Source organism: Alexandromys fortis, unplaced genomic scaffold, assembly GCF_014885135.2.
Source record: "Alexandromys fortis isolate MF-2015 unplaced genomic scaffold, M_Fortis_MF-2015_v1.1 scaffold_19, whole genome shotgun sequence".
NCBI lineage: Eukaryota > Metazoa > Chordata > Mammalia > Rodentia > Cricetidae > Alexandromys > Alexandromys fortis.
In genome coordinates this window covers 1966189-1982135 of record NW_026067890.1, presented here as the reverse complement: position 1 = coordinate 1982135, position 15947 = coordinate 1966189, and the positions used below count along the sequence as shown (strand labels likewise).

Sequence of the window (15947 nt, the reverse complement as noted above, 5' to 3'; positions counted from 1 at the left end):
CCAGTGCTGGTCCTCTCATTTGTGTGGCAGGCGCGCCAACTGTTGTCATCTCAACCCTTTAAAGGAGGTTTTTATGGTCAGAGCGCTGCTTATAAATACAGATGATGGGTCAGCAAGGCATAAGTACCTGCTGTGAGTCTGACGCCCGCTCCTCAGAGCATGCCCACTTTCCCCTGCCAGCCAAGGCTCTAAAGCACGCCGTTTGTAATTAGTCATATAAATATTTCAAGCATTTCAGCAGCCATATTTAGAAATGCTAAAAGAAAATGGGGAAAGTATTTTAAGTAATATATTTAATTAATTCAGTATCTCCCACATATTTTAACATACAGTTAACACACAGGTCATTAGTGAAGTATTTTACGTTTTTTTTTTTTTTTTTTAACATGAGGCCTTCAAAGTCTAGTGAGAAGTTTGCACCATGGCATACCTGAATTTGGTCTGGTCACATTTTAAGGTATAGTAGCCATGGGTATCCAGAAGAGAGATTCCATAAGAACGACAGGCTTGGGCGTGTACATCACGGTCCTCCAGTGTGACACGAAGCCTTGGGGAAGCCACACAGGGTTTATCCACTTGTTTTATCTGGTCTGACTGTTCGCGTGAGAGTCCTTCACGACTGTCCAATTTGGAAGGTTTGGAGAAAGACGTCTCAGGAATTTGGCTGTTTTCATGTGACCCACAGATGGCTCATTCCCTTCAAGACTGAAAAAAAAAAGCACCAGACATGGGTCTTGTAAAATGCCCTCCAAATACGGTCTCTCTAGGTTCCACGCCAGCCCGTCCGTCCTGCTGCTCAGAGTCACATTGCTCAAGCAGGCCGAATTCTGCAGCAGTACTAGAAATATCCAGAAACAACCAGTCAGGTAGTCAAACAACCAAAGTCACAAGATGACAATCTGCGAGCTCCCTGAACAATGAACCCGGCAACTAAGACAGCAGCCACACCTTAGAAATCTAGCTTTGGATCAGCTCAGAAAGATAACACAGACCTTTTGTCCTAGGGAGAAATGGTGACGCTGAAAGAGCCCTAGCGTTCAGTTCCCGCTGACGCTGTGTACCTGCGTGTACATGGACAGTACGCCCTCTAGTGGTGACGCCGGTGCCGAGCCTTCTGCTTTGAGGACCCTGGTTTGGTCAATTGTCTATACACCGCGTGTGTGTCAGCGTTTCCTGTGTTAGTTTGGGAGGAGATTGTTCCTCCCTAACAGACCTAAACTCCATGGGTTTAATTTCTGTCCACCAGGGAGGATCCAAAGTTGGATCCTCAATTTGTTCCCTCCGCTTTCCAGAAGGTATTCTGTTTTGTATCATGAGCAGGTGACCTCCCAGGATAACACAGTACCTTGTTCTTAGTCGGGCTCGTGGGTGCGGAGAAAGGAGTTTCAGTGGTGACTTGTGTGTGTGTGTGTGTGTGTGTGTGTGTGTGTGTGTGGTGAGGGTGCTCATCCCCGTCATTCACATTTATTACCACTCTTTTGGTCCATGCAATTCCAGAGTTGCCCTACGTAGGTGATTAGGTTCAAAGTTCGAGATCAACTTCAGAACTTAGCAATGAGATTGCTTTCTTTGAGATGTTTTATATCTGTCATCATCCCCCACCCTGATAAAACTGCCCCCGTTTTTGAAGAACACTTCTTTGTGACAGGGCGCTGTGAGATGGAGGGGCACTTTTTTTTTTCCCCTTTCAGATTGTGTGACTTGACCTTGTTCTCTTAGGCTCTGTCAATCTGGCCACGTCTTGACCTGGCAGTGAGAGCCGCACCTGCCTATTGTCTGCTTGAGGGCAGAGGTGCTGCTGCTTCCGCAGGCACAGGGCTTCTTATTGGTTTTACCATGGCACCCAGAGACGATTATCTTTGTTCAACGCCCAGTAAACACAGGTCACACCTGTTGGCGACTCGGGCCTCTGCTTCTCTCAGCTCCATGCCCAGGCAGCTCCTTTCTGATCACTATGACGAGGAAACAAGTGACACCAGGGCTCGGAAGATGGCTCAACCCGAAAAATGTTTGCCCAGCAAGCATAGAGGCCAGATTTTAGATCCCCAGAACCTACCCAGAAAAGTGGCTCGGCGGTGTGCGGTCTGTAATCCTAGCGCTGGTGGAGGGGGGCGGGGGGAGGGTTGAGATGGGCAGCTCACTCTATTTATGCCGCCCTCCGAGACGCCGTTCCCAGCCCTTGCCGCTCATCTCGTGTAGCATTAGGTGATACTGTTCACACGTCTGTGTCTTCCGTGTACTCTGTGTGCTCTGCTTGTGGGCAGAAACGGTGTCGTCTTTGCCTTTGCGTGAATAAAGCTACCCCCTAGCAGAGTGGACACACCACAGGCACAGTTGTGTTTAGGAAATGAAATAGCAGACAGGCTGATGAGTCAAAGAACCTCAAAGGCAGAGCGCAGCATATCTCAGGGCATCTCCGGTGAGCTAGTTTCAGTGGAAGCTGATCAAAACCTTTTGTTTTGCTTTGTTTTTTTTTTTTTTTTTTTTTTTTTTTTTTTTTTTTTTTTTTTTTTTTTTTTTTTTTTTTTTTTTTTGCTTTTGAGATTATAGTTTCATTACAACATTACTTTCTTCCCTTCCCTTCCTCCAAACCCTTCTGTGTACCCCTCCCCACTCTCCTGCAAATTCATGGCCTCCTTTGTCCTTAATTGTTACTGTGTGTATCTGTGTATCTCATATACATATATCTCTCAATATAAACTCCTCGGTCCATATAATGCTACCTGTATATATGTTTTCAGGGCTGATGGTTTCGATTCAGGCTCTTCCCCGGGGCAGACCATGTCTCCCATTCCACGACTTCATCAGTTGCCTGTAGTTCTTTATGTGGAGTTGAAACCTCGTGGGCTTCCCTTGCCCAGTTTGGTGCGTTCATTGGGGTAGCGCTTGTTCGGCTCCCATTAAGGCAGTCGTGTTGGTGAGACTCTATGGGTATAGCTTCCGATATTGCTAGGAGACACTACCTTCCAGCAAACTCTCTAGACTGTGATGTTTAATTAAGAACCCATTCTGATTTTGTAGTACCCTTCTAGGGAACCGATAAACTCCACTTAGAGTACTTTTTAGTCTAACATTCTCCCACCTGAGCCATTTTGACTTATACTATTCTTTGAAATGATGTACCCCCCCCCATCAGCTCATCTACATTGTGAGATTTTATGACTTAAAAAAAAGAATCAATTTGCAATGTAGATCTAAGATCGGGCTCATATGTGATGCCAACTTAGTTTATTATATTATATGACTTGGGTATGTCAAGGCTGACCGTGTTCTCCATTACATAAGGAAACTGTTACACTAACCGGTGGATGTTGACTCTGGACTTTTCCCCTTAGCCTACTCTGTGAGACCCGGTGAAGTTTGTTAGGTCTTCCATCTGGGGTTCACAGCGGGAGTCAGTGTGTGCTGGGGCAAGGCCGTGCTTGGGAGTGGCTCTGTAGAACAAACTGGAATGGAATCTGGATGCTGCTTAGTCCATGATCTTCCCTTGTTCAGAGATTGTGGGCAGGGCGATGTACTCCTGGCCCAGGACCGGGGTCAAGCGGGCCCCAGAGTGCAGGTGTGTGGGCATGTCCTCAACCATCTGGCGCAATTATGGAGGTACGCCTCCCGTGGGGAGCTGGCTGTGAGAACTATTTGAAGCATGCTTCTGGAGCCATCCTGTTGTATTTTTTTCCTCCACTCAAAGGCCACAAGTTTAAGGAAGTCAGATTCCTTCCTGGCTACTACAGCTGCTGCTGGGAAGGGACCCAGGGTTTCCACATGTGCTAATAAATCACACGCATTGCCAGTTACACATCTTGTTGACGAAGTCTATAAAACGGTTTAGGTTTCCCTCCCCTAAACAATCCCTCATGTGTTTTTCCTTCCTTTTAAATTATTGTCTGACTTCTTTTCTTTCCTTTCTATCCCTTCCCTGATTTCTTTCTTGGTATTTTTTTGTGTTTGGATTTTGCTTTTCTGAGACTGGGTCTCACTGTAGCTCAGGTGGCCTGGAACTCATAGCAGGCCCCCTGCTTCAGCTCCCGGGGTGCTGGGATTGCAGTTACGTTCTTTCACTAACTTCCAAACTATTTGAGATGTGTTCTCTCTAACTAGTATGGTCTGCTGTTCCTGCCAGCGTAGGACTGTTCCCAAACCTAATAGGTCAGGTTTGGTCTTCCTCGGGCAGCTCCGTGGCTTGTCTCTAATAGTGAAAACATTTCCCTTCCTTACTTTGTAAGGCGGTGGCTCTTACATTTCTCTTCTTGCCATCCCTGGTCATCTTTTTTAACCTTTTAAGTCTTTTTGTCCCCTTTGCCCACATTGGGATCCTGCTACTATACGACCTCATGATTTCCGGTTGAACACACTTTCTGTGTTTTGAGTACACTGGCTTTGAAGTTTCAATAACAACGTGTTACTTCCGTTCCCAGGCCTCATTCCTTGAGTATTAAAAATGACATCAGCAAGCATACTGGAGTTTTGTATCCTGTGGTTGAGTCTGCAGGGGTTGTTCACTGGCCGGGATTATTGGGACACGCTCTCTCTCTTTCTCCCGTCCCTCTCCTTGCCCATGGCCTGTCTGTCTCCCTCGCTCTCCTAGTCAGCCCACAGTGGACACACCCCGGGTCTTCCACCACACTCCCATTCAAAAGCAGAGCTTACACAATAATCTGCAGTTTGATGCTTCTCTAGAGCCAAAGGGCATGGAAACTTAATTTTAACCCAACAACTCAGATACTGATGATGCTCCCAGCTCATAAAAGGTCCAGCTTCATGGCACTCTTTGCATTTTGTAGTGAAGCTGTGCTATTGGTGTGAACTCACGGTTTCAGAGGTTAAGAATATGCAGAAGCATCTTTAAGGTGACTTTCTAGAAAGACATTGCACTCTATCTGCCCCCCTCCTGTCTGGGGATCCTATTGGGTGGTACGCAGCAAGTTCATTTGCAGCTCTTTTGTAACGGAAGAGGGGGACGGTAGCCGTGCTCTCTTCCTGGGGGTGATTGCGGGGATTAAATGAGCTGCACGCTGTACAGTTTTGCAGAGTGGAGATATAGCTCATATTTGCTCTTAGCATTCCCAAACCAAAGCACTGAGGATGCCTCTTAATATTCTATGTGTTGCATCAGGTTACAGTTCTTAGCACATGCGTTCTGGGAAAGTCTCGGCATCAACCCGAAGGCCTTTTGGTTTTTACTGATGACCTGTGGCAATGGTAAAAAGTCCCGATATTTGGACTGGAAAGGGTATTTGTGAATAGTACACCAGAGATACACATGTATTTCTTACATATATGTAAGTGTAGAATCAGGCTTTCAAGTTAAATTCCATTTTAAGAACAGCAACTTAGCTGTTCAAGAGAAATTGTAGTCTTTTGTGGCCTGGAGAATCCTGGAGTATGGTCAGTTATAGCATCTAGACACATCCATTCTAGAAAATGGCGTTTGTCTGCCTGGGGCTCTTGTAGTATAGATCATCTGCGGTTTTTCTAACTGGTATCCGGTGGTAGCGTTACATCAGCCTAGATGCTGAGCCAGTGGCCCTTGTCTCACCCTCCCTTAGATGTTTCTTTACAAAATGTTGTAGGGCTGGAAAGTATCTGAAGTTTCTGCCTGATCTAGATTCTTTGAAGTTTAATTAGGAAAACAGGTTTGTGTCATTTAAAATATTCTGTCATTAACACCTTAGGGGCATGAATGATGGTTCTGGGACATTACCAAAGCAATCTTACGTTGTATTGGGTCAGCTAAAAGCCGTAACCTTCTTACTATTTTTCTTTCAAACTTAAATCTAAGACCTAAATCCTATTGTGTATTCTACAAACCTTTCCCAGGCTGCTCAATAGAGCCCAACATCACCTAATGCTCACCATTTAAGGTCGGAAGGTTCACAAGCAAAGTTCTGTTGATACTGTAGTGAATTTGTCTTGCTGATGTACTATAGTGGCTGTAGCTCACTGCCTCTATCCAGTGACTGATTATAAAGGGTTACTGTTTAACCAAACAGATGTTTATAATCAAAATGAATAGATACTGTAATACAATATATTCATCTGCCCTCTTTAGGGGTCAAGGATACAGAAATAGTAAAGACAGATAGCCACTGCCTTCTGCTGTCGATAATGAATTGCTTTTGTCTGTTGATAACTGAAGTCTGCTTATTCTTGAATTTTTACAGTGTATTAAGCTTACTCAGGAGCATATTGAATCTTTCACTTAGACTGTTTCATTTAAACAAGAAACTGATTAATTTCTTTGTGGAAAGTTATACATTTGATTCTTTGTTGCAGTTGTTACAAAGAGATAGCTACATATGTGCTTATATGTCTGTAAGATCTTAGGGTCTTATGAAGAGAGTATGTTTATTACGATTAGGTTACTACAATGGATACATTTTCAAGATGCCATGTGAAGTTTCTTTTATATCTTTTATGATTGGAAAGGTTTAAGGGATAGGAATTAGCCACGTTTTGATTTTCATGGCGGTGGTAATGGGTCACACAAACGAAGCAGTTCCTTTGATTTCCTTGAAGTTCAAGTGTATTTGATACGTGTTTATTTTGTACTTGCTGAAGAGTTCAAGCTCTGTTTGGCTCAGACGCCTATCATGGATGCCCTCACATAAACCAGAGGAAGAGTTCTTTACACGGAAACCGTTGCTTCCCTGATGAAGGTGGAGACTTGGGGCCAGGGGTGGAGTGGTTTGTGTGCAGGTGTGAATATTTGTAATGCATTACACGGAAGTCTCCCAGTCACTTGCAAAGCCTTGGGTATAACCCATCCCTGTTCTAGTTAATAGCACAAGGAAGGGAAGAGAAAGGGAGGAGGTACTGGAACTAGGCAAGGTGACCCATCTTCTTGGTCTTTAGGCCTTTTCTAACAATCACTTTGAGTATGGAGATCAAAGGCTAATGCTAACCAATCACTCAGCCTGCAGGTACAGTTCCCTTGGTTTTATAGGAGTTAAAAGCTTATCGAAAGATAGCCAATGTTTCAAAGAAGGATTTCACGGAAAAATCTAATTGGAAGGTCTGACCGGGTAGATCAGCTTGCCAGGGTGATTAGCCAGAACTAGAAGCGGCTGTCTTAGTGCCAGCCTTTGTTTGGGTTTGGCGCCCCCTGCAGGAGATATCGGCTCAGCGGTTTCGCTTGTACTCGAAGGCAGTTGGTTGGCAGTGGTTCGCAGTGGCTCTCTATGGGTCGTGACCCCAGGGGGTTCAAGCGACCCTTTCACAGACATCGCTTAAGACCATTGGAAAACACAAATATTTATGAGTTGCAAAATTACAGTAAGGAAATAGTAACGAAAATAATTTTATGGTTGGAGGTCCCCACAACGTGAGGAACTGTCACCACGAGGTGGGGTCTCAGTACTAGGAAGGTTGAGAACCACCGCTCGGAGGAATAATGTGTCTCACTCATTCCGCCTTCCTGAAAGTCTTTAAATCAGCACCAGAAGTAGATAGACATCAGCTCCACTCAACAACAACAAAAGCAACCAGGAAAAAAAGGGAATGTGTTTATTGTGAATTATTATTATTATAATTATTATTACCATGGTCATGAAAGGACTTAGATTTCCCGTTTTCTCTTACCTCAGCATATATATATATATATATATATATATATATATTTACTTTTGCTGGAATAAACACTATTTTCATCTTATTTCATAGTAGACTGACTAGGAGACATAACTTTTTCAGACAATCTAAATATTTCGTCGTTTGGGTAGAACGCAGGGACTTCACAAATAGTGTTTTGTAAATCAAGTGCAGCTCGAAACTTCCGTCAGCTTGTCCTCGTTCAAGTCCCGTTGATCTAGTACTGATAGTGTGATAAGTGGTTATAGTTGTAAAGATTGCGTAAGTTGCATAAAAATTATAAACTATTTTCTTTTCTTTTTCCACAAATTCTGCCAGCGAGTTGAAAATGGGGACTTCAACTGGATTGTTCCAGGGAAATTTTTAGCGTTTAGTGGACCACATCCTAAAAGCAAAATTGAAAATGGTAGGTTGTGTTCTCCTTTACCAACTAAACATTTATTTTATGTTTCTTTTTATTTATTTATTTATTAAAGATTTCTGTCTCTTCCCCACCACTGCCTCCCCTTTTTTCTTATGTTTCTTTTATTTATTTATTTATTAAAGATAAACATTTATTTTAGTTCAATTTCATTACTTCCTCTCTTTCTGAGTCTGTTCTTTTCCTTTGCTAATATCTTTTAAGGAATATTTGTTTATGAGTTTCAAAATTAAATGGTGTATTAAATGCTAAACTTATAGTATGTAGCGCTACAACCTGTTTTATTTTTATTTTTTAAAAAGCAGATATATTTTTGTGTGTGTGCATGTGTGTGCCAGTGTGAGCGTGTGTGTGTGTGTGTGTGTGTGTGTGTGTGTGTGTGAGAGAGAGAGAGAGGGGGAGCTGTCCCATTAAGGGGTGAATACTCAACTTATTCTCAGCCTCTAACTGAATTTATGAACCTCTGCACTGACAGCTGCTCACAGCTTCTCTGTCCGTGGTCGAGAGCAGCCCTAGTTTATGGCTTGAGCAAATGTTTAGCAGGCAGGCTAGCAGGGTGTTCAGTTAGCAAAATGACAGCAGTAGATAACTCCCCTCCTCCCCTATTCCAGGGCCTATGACCTCCCCAGTTAAAGGCTTTTGACCAGGTTTATAGTTCCAGGCATGGATTCCCTCCCATGGAATAGATCTGAAATTCAAACAGAAAGCTGTTGGCTGTCTGACAGGTTGGTCCTGTAGCCTGTAAGGTCTACAGCTGGGTAATGAATCCATTGAGCCACCTTAATTCACACTGTTTTGGTAATGGGGAAAGAGCAGGCCTCCTCTTTTTTTTTTTTTTTTTAATAAGTTTGAATCAATGAATTATAACTACAGAATGAAACACATATTTTGGATTTTAGATTTCAAAACATTTATTTTAATGGACAATGCTACACACACACACACACACACACACACACACACACACACCCCACACACACTCTCGAGGGTTGGAGGGTAGCTTGAGACAGAGAATCCTGGAAATCTGAAGTCTTTGTAGGGAGACTGAAGCCTGGCTTGCTGTCCCTTACTGGTTGCGGGACCTGCAGTGAGCTTCCTAACTTCTCCGCGCGTCGGTTCCCTTGTGTAGCTCAGTGAGGGGAGTTGATTTTCACCTCAGCCATTTAGTGAGGACTGGAGATACCAGATGAAGGGTCTTAAGGCATCAGGTCTGTTAGCTGCTACACAACTAGATTTTTATCACTGATGAGCTAACCAGCATAACATCATACACAGACTAGTCATTTAAGCCAGCTTTTCTTCACTTTCCCACCCTTAGAGCGAGTGCTGGGAAGAGATGAACTCTTTTAGCTCTGAAATTGTGTGTGGTTAGCCTGCTCTTTTGCGCCTCTGGGTCCTGAGCCTCTCTGATGCGATGTCGCCATCTAGTGGCAAGATGGAGTAAGGGTTAGGTGAGCCACCCATCCGCCCTGGGTCGACTGATAGGTCCCAGGGAACCACATTGCTAAAAAACGAGTTCCTCATAGCAAGTGTCCGAACGCGATGATAACACCGCCACACACTTGTTGCGAAGTCATAGGATGTTTGGATTATTTCTTTAGTTAATTCAAAGACATTTTAAGACTTTGTTTAGTTTGTTTTTAAAAAAACTCCATCCTATTCTCTTGGAAGTAAGTTGAGCCTTACCTGAAAGAAGCACTGGCCCAGGTGCTGGATCTGAGTGAGAGGGTTTAAACGCTGCATAGCTACATGAGCATGGACAGTAAGCCATTCAGGCCTTAGTTATTCTGTAACGGTGGGGTTTACCGAGATAATCCATAGGGAGCACTTTGTATGGTGCCTGGGGCACAGCAAGTGATTAGGTATTGTTACTGTCATCATCTCAATGTCTAATACCATATGTTTACAAGTATGCCCCAGGTGCTTCCTCAAAAGATACCCACAGTTTCCCTTATAGTTTAGGTGTATTAGCTCAACCTTCCATCTACTCCTCATGGACATTTCGTGTATAGGCAGAAATTCTCACACCTTGGTGGGAGAGAAACCAGATAGGTATCAAACTTGGCAGGGGCCATCAGGAGGTTCAAGAGATGCCAGGAACCCATGCAGAGGTTCCCAGCAGCTGCTACAGCCAAGCAGGGCTTCCCATGGGCTTGGAGTTCCTACAGAAGCTTTTATTTCCTCACGACAACCCTTTGTCCCGAGCCTGTTGTTGGGAAATTATCTTACCAAGGAAACCAATAGGGAAACAGATTTGATTTCCATAAGTAGAAAAGCAATGCTTTCTCTCTCTGTGTGTAAATTACTGTGTCCACACAGGAGATGAGTAAGCTTCTTGTAGCCTGGTCACTCGAATGTTCTCAGGCTGGGATTAGTAGACCCTGCCTTCCTGTTCTGCCTCCATTTTTTTGTTGGCCACGGCCAAGTTCACCAGGTAGTGCTCCTCCTTGCAGGCCACAGAACCAGTTCTGATAAGTGAACTAAAATGACGTCTGTTGGCCTACGTGGGGTAACTCACAAATGCCAAGAGAAGGCCGGAGAACTAGAAAATGGGCACTGGCCAGAAGAAATAGTGTATCTTCAGGGTTCATGTAGGAGAATGGGAGCCATGCCTGGGACTCCAGCCAGAAGGAATTTTTATTCACGCACTTAAGATGTTTAAAAATTAGCAGACATGGTATTAGATATCATTATGGTATTCTTGAAAGAAGTGTGTTTGAGTAGAGTTGCTTCTCTACCCTCTTACCTGCCGCCCCCTATAACCCCCGCAGCTCCATCACCTCACCCGCTGCCCTGTACCCCAGCCTCTCTTATTACCTCCCCAGTTTCTGTTCCCACTTTCACGTCACTGTGCCCCTCTGACCCTCCTTCCTCTGCTTCCTTAGTGCCTCTTTCACCCTCTCTTGCTCTTCTCTCTGGTTTTCTAGCTTTGTTTGTATCTCTGTCCATTTCTATAAATACAAGTGTACATTACAAACTAGGACCCACAGGTGAAAGACAACATGTGGTTCTTGTCTTTCTGAGCAAGGGTCACCGTGCTCAGTATTATACTTTCCAGATCTACCCGTCTTTATGTTTTTCCTGCAAATTTCATTTTCTTTACAGCTGAGTAAAATCCATGGCAAATTGGTACCACATTTTCATTATCTACCCATCAGTTTATGGACATTCCTTTTTATTGTGAGTAGGTTAGCAATAAGGATGAATGTGTATGTATCTCTGTAGCAGGATTGGAGTCCTTTGGATACATGTTCATGAGTTACAAAATAGATCTTACAGTCGATCTGCTTTTAACTTTTTTTAAATTAAGTATTTATTTATTTATTTATTTATTTATTTATTTATTTATTTATTATGTGTACAGCATTCCTTCCATGTGTGCCCACAATCCAGAAGGGGGCGCCAGGTCTCATTACAGATGGCTGTGAGCCACCATGTGGTTGCTGGGAATTGAACTCAGGACCTCTGGAAGAGCAGTCAGTGCTCTTAACTTCTGAGCCATCTCTCCAGCCCTGTTTTTTTTAACTTTTTGAATGACCTTCGTGTGGATTTTCATAATGGCAGTACTAGTGTGCACCCAACCCCCAGCGAATAAAGGCTCCTCTTTCCATACATCTTCAGAAGCACCTGTTGTCAGACATCTTGATGTCAGCCACACACAGGCAGGGGAATTCAGTACAGAGTGTTTGTCACAGTGAAGACTAGCAAGAAAGACAGCCATGAAGAGTGTAGCAGGTTCTGGAGAAGGCGGGGAGTCCCCTTAAGGCTGGGAGTAGGAGGCCAAGGACCACAGAGGCTGGGGATAGGAGGACCAAGGACCACAGAGGCTGGGGATAGGAGGGCCGAGGACCATGGAGAAGGAGGAACCTCAGCAGGTGCTCAAAGGGAATACCCACTGCTGTGTAGATTTGGGGTTTGAGGAGTGGACACCCCGAGGCTCTGCTGCCAGAGAAGATGTCTGGCTTGTGCAGGGCTTGCCGGGCTAAGTTGGGCGTTCCGATGGAAGTGCTCTCAGAATAAGAAGAAAGCCTTGCTTTGGTCACCCTATCATCTCTCCTGCTTTGAGAGCAAACAGGAAGGATGCTAGAGAAGTAATTTGCATATAGACTAGCACGCAGTCATAGAATTACAGAATTAGAGTTGAAGGGCTGGCTTGGAGCTGAGAGAGTGAGAAAATACAGCTGATGGGATGAGCAGGACACAGAGCCAAGAGCGCAGTGTGCCACCCTCTGGCTCACTCTCTGAAGCCCCTCATCCCAGTGAACTCCACATGAGGTCACTTCACTTATCTGGTCTGCCAAGAATCTGCCAACAGTCAGTGAACCCTGAATGGGTGAATCCCAAATGACTGATAGGTGGTAATTGGTGTCTTAGGAAATTAGTCTTTTTAGCTCCTGGGGTTCCAAGGGCTTACAGTGGCCCAAATTCCCGGTGGTCACTGTGGATGATGGGCCAAGAGTAGATCAGTGGCCCAGTTCCCTCCGAAGCTCCCAAGAATGCTCACTTAGTGGGGGGCATGCCAGGGCAATCTGGAGATTGTCTCCCCTACCATAAAGTGTCTCCCCAAAGTTACCCTCTTAACTTCCTTTGAAATGCTAATATTTTCAGTTGAACACATATATGTTTATGCTACACGTATGAGTGATTCTAACGATGTACGCACTGTGGGGTGGCTGTCAAATTTAGCACGTGGATTCAGGCCAGCACGCTGCTTTTAACTATAGTCAACATGTACACTAGGACATATGCCTCCTGTCTAATGGACCCCTGTGGCCACCATCTGCCCAGATGTTATTGTAAGGAGGTAACTTTGAGAAATCTTACATGCTGTGATTTGGACACTGCAAATGATAATGAGTCATAACGCTGTTTTGTAGGGAGTCATACTGTAGATGGAAACTGTAGCTCAGGCTTCAAAAGGGCTCTAACTGTAGATACGATACATTTGTTAAGTAAAGAACAGTGTTCAAGGAGGAATATGGCCCCAAGTCACCCCAGCACTGCTCGGCACATCTGAACTGCCTTTTTGGGGCTCCAAGGTTGCGCTCCAGGATTCTGATAACAGAGGTTGCTATTTTCATCTTTAATGAACTCTTTTCAACACAGAGAAGGTTTTGTTTGTTTGCATTGTTGTTGCCTCTGGTGTTTATAGTTAGGTCAGCCGCTGCTTTGCCAGGCCGGCTCCACTGTGGACTTTCACACTCTCCTGAAACAGTCTTACCTCCCGAGAACAGTGAGATTCGAACACCGAACTGCTTATTTGAGATGGATTGCGGCTCTCTGCTCACTGCCCCTGTCTGCCTATAGGTTACCCTCTCCATGCCCCCGAAGCCTACTTTCCGTATTTCAAAAAGAACAACGTGACGGCCATCGTGAGATTGAACAAAAAGATTTACGAGGCGAAGCGCTTCACAGACGCTGGCTTTGAGCACTACGACCTGTTCTTCATCGACGGCAGCACCCCCAGCGACAACATCGTGCGAAGGTTCCTGAACATCTGCGAGAACACGGAAGGGGCCATCGCGGTCCATTGCAAAGGTGTGCTCGAGGTCTCAGGGGCTGTGCTCGGGAAGGGTGAACCAGAGCTCGGACGAGCAAGACCTGCGGGCGCTGGAAAACAGCGGGATGCTTTTCTTTTGTATTAGACTGTTGGGATTTGAGCCTATTTGAATAATCCCTTCCTAAAGGAAGGATTAATCGGATTAATCGCCTTGCTGGTGGCCCGGCTTTCTTGACAAGTCAGAGCTTGTAGTTTTTCTAAACCCAGGCTCTCTGAGCATTATAAGTAGGGGAAGTAACCCCAGGGTGGCCACAGGCTGGAAAGATCGTCTTTCCATTGGGAACGTGTTAAGAGGTAAACGTTGCTGGCCCCTTGTCCTCTTTCCTTTCAGAATTCTATTTTCTTTGTACTCTTCCACCATCTGATGTTTAGTGCTTCCGTGTTGGAGCGTGTGTGTGTGTGTGTGTGTTCACGCGTGTGTAGGCCAGAGTTCGTAAACAGGTGTGTCTTCCTCAGTCACTCTTCAAGGTGGTTTCCTTTTTTCTTTTTTATTGTTTTGAGACAAGGTCTGTCGCTGAACTAGGAGCCTGCCTTTTTGGTTACACTGGCTGGTCAGTGAGCGCCAGGAATTTTCCCCGACTCGACTCTGGATTATAGGTGGATTACAGAGCCTGGCATTATTGTGGATGCTGGGGCTCTAATCGCAGGACCCCATGCTTGTTTGGCAGGCGTTTTACTGACTGTTGTCCTAGCTCCCCTCCCTTGCTTTGCTTCAATGGTTTCTTCACCCTCTTCTACCCCTGACTCCACCCCTCTCCTAAGTACTATGCCTTATAGAATGGAGGGTCGTCCCACCTGTTGCTTGATATGGGGATATCTTCGAATTTACTGGTTTAGCTGTGCAAGATTTACCTAGCCTCTGGAATGGACACCCCGATCAGAGTATAGCAAGTGTAGGCCGGTTTCAACAAATCAAAATGCAGGATTCCCAGTTAAACTTGAGAGTTGCGTAAACGTCGAAAGAAGCTCAGATTCCGCCGCAGGTTTTCCAGTTTGGCGGTCTCAAGATTTCAGCTGAAACAAATCACTCCCGGGAACCGAGCCTCCAGTTCGCCTCCCGCAGCTCTTCACAGTGCCGCGAGGTGGCGCTGCTCACACGGCTTTGCGTCTGCAAAAGGGTTTTTGTTGCATTTTATGCAAATCGGCCAGTAGGTGTTGGGGATGGTACAGTTCTTTTCATGTGCGGAGCGCTGCTGTAACTGCCTTATTCAGACAGTGTGGCTTTGCTTCTGACAGAAATTAAAATACCATTTTGTAGGCCCTTGTTTCTATGTTTAAGATCTGAGTAGGTGGAGGAACTTTGCTGAACATGTGAGCTGTAGCAGCGTTGCGAAGCTGCATTCTCCCAGCAGCCTGGAAGCGAAGCACACGTGGCCCTGGATTTAGGGATGGCTCCCGAAGTGGGGCTGCAGCCACCTTTGACGCAGTTCTTGTGAGGCCCTCCTTCGTGAGGGGTAGACCCTGACTTGCAGGACAGTCTTTTGGGTTAGGTGCTCCGTTCTCACTAGCTTGCTTCTGGGCTCTCTTCCCTAGGCAGGGAGCTGGCTTTTCTGAATGTGTTTCACAGGCACCCTAAGTTTGTTTTATTGTAACCCTCCCGGCAGGAAGGAAGATACTCTAAATAGAATCTTGTGCCAGCTGCCTTTGGCTCTCAGGCTGTTGAGATAATGGGCCCCAAGAAATTGAATTTTCCGCAGGAATGTCGTGCTGGGAGAAGGAAAAGGCTGAAGCTTGGTGCCAGCTAGAAGGATAGTGTTCTCTCTCTCTCTCTCTCTCTCTCTCTCTCTCTCTCTCTCTCTCTGTCTCTCTCTCTCTCGTATTTCACATCACTTGACAGCTTGGAGGATCAGGGTCACTTTGCAGGTCTTAAGGGGTCACTGAGCCTTTGTTCCTCCACCCACTGAAGCTCGTTGAACGTATCTCCTTTTCTGATTTCTACCATCAAATGTATCTTTAATTAGAACACTGCCGAATGGGTGACTGAACCTGGCTCCTTTTGTGTGTGTGTCTGTATGTGTGTGTCTGTGGGGGAGGGGGGGTCGGTGCTGTTGGGGTCCAGGCCCTGTCTGACCTTAACTACTGGGGTATCAGTATTTCCATATTGTTAAAGTTTGCTCAGACACAAGGCCCGTGTTTCATGTGTCAGCATAACCCGAGGCTGTGGATTGTGGTGGTGAAGGGTTAGTAGGAGATGAGCCTGTCATCTCTTTCAAAGTTTCAACGTATAGGTCTGTCTATCTATCTATCTATCTATCTATCTATCATCTATCTATCTATCTATCTATCTATCTATCTATCTATCATCTATCTATCTATCTATCTATTAATCTATCTCTATCTATCTATCTATCTATCTATCTATCTATCTATCTATCTATC

General features: G+C 45.0%; 1 protein-coding gene across 4 annotated transcripts in view; it reads left to right on the top strand.

Moving 5' to 3' along the window:
* Positions 1 to 15947, top strand: part of Cdc14a (cell division cycle 14A) — a 142686-nt gene that overhangs the window by 77053 nt on the left and 49686 nt on the right. For 2 of the 4 annotated variants that reach the window (XM_050147976.1, XM_050147898.1), the window contains exons 8-9: positions 7906 to 7993; positions 13316 to 13546. In XM_050147976.1, coding sequence (XP_050003933.1) covers positions 7906 to 7993; positions 13316 to 13546 — 319 coding nt within the window. Of the gene's footprint in view, positions 1 to 1903; positions 2083 to 6509; positions 6657 to 7905; positions 7994 to 13315; positions 13547 to 15947 lie in introns of those variants that run through there. The other 2 variants (XM_050148033.1, XM_050148113.1) reach the window with 2 other exon arrangements.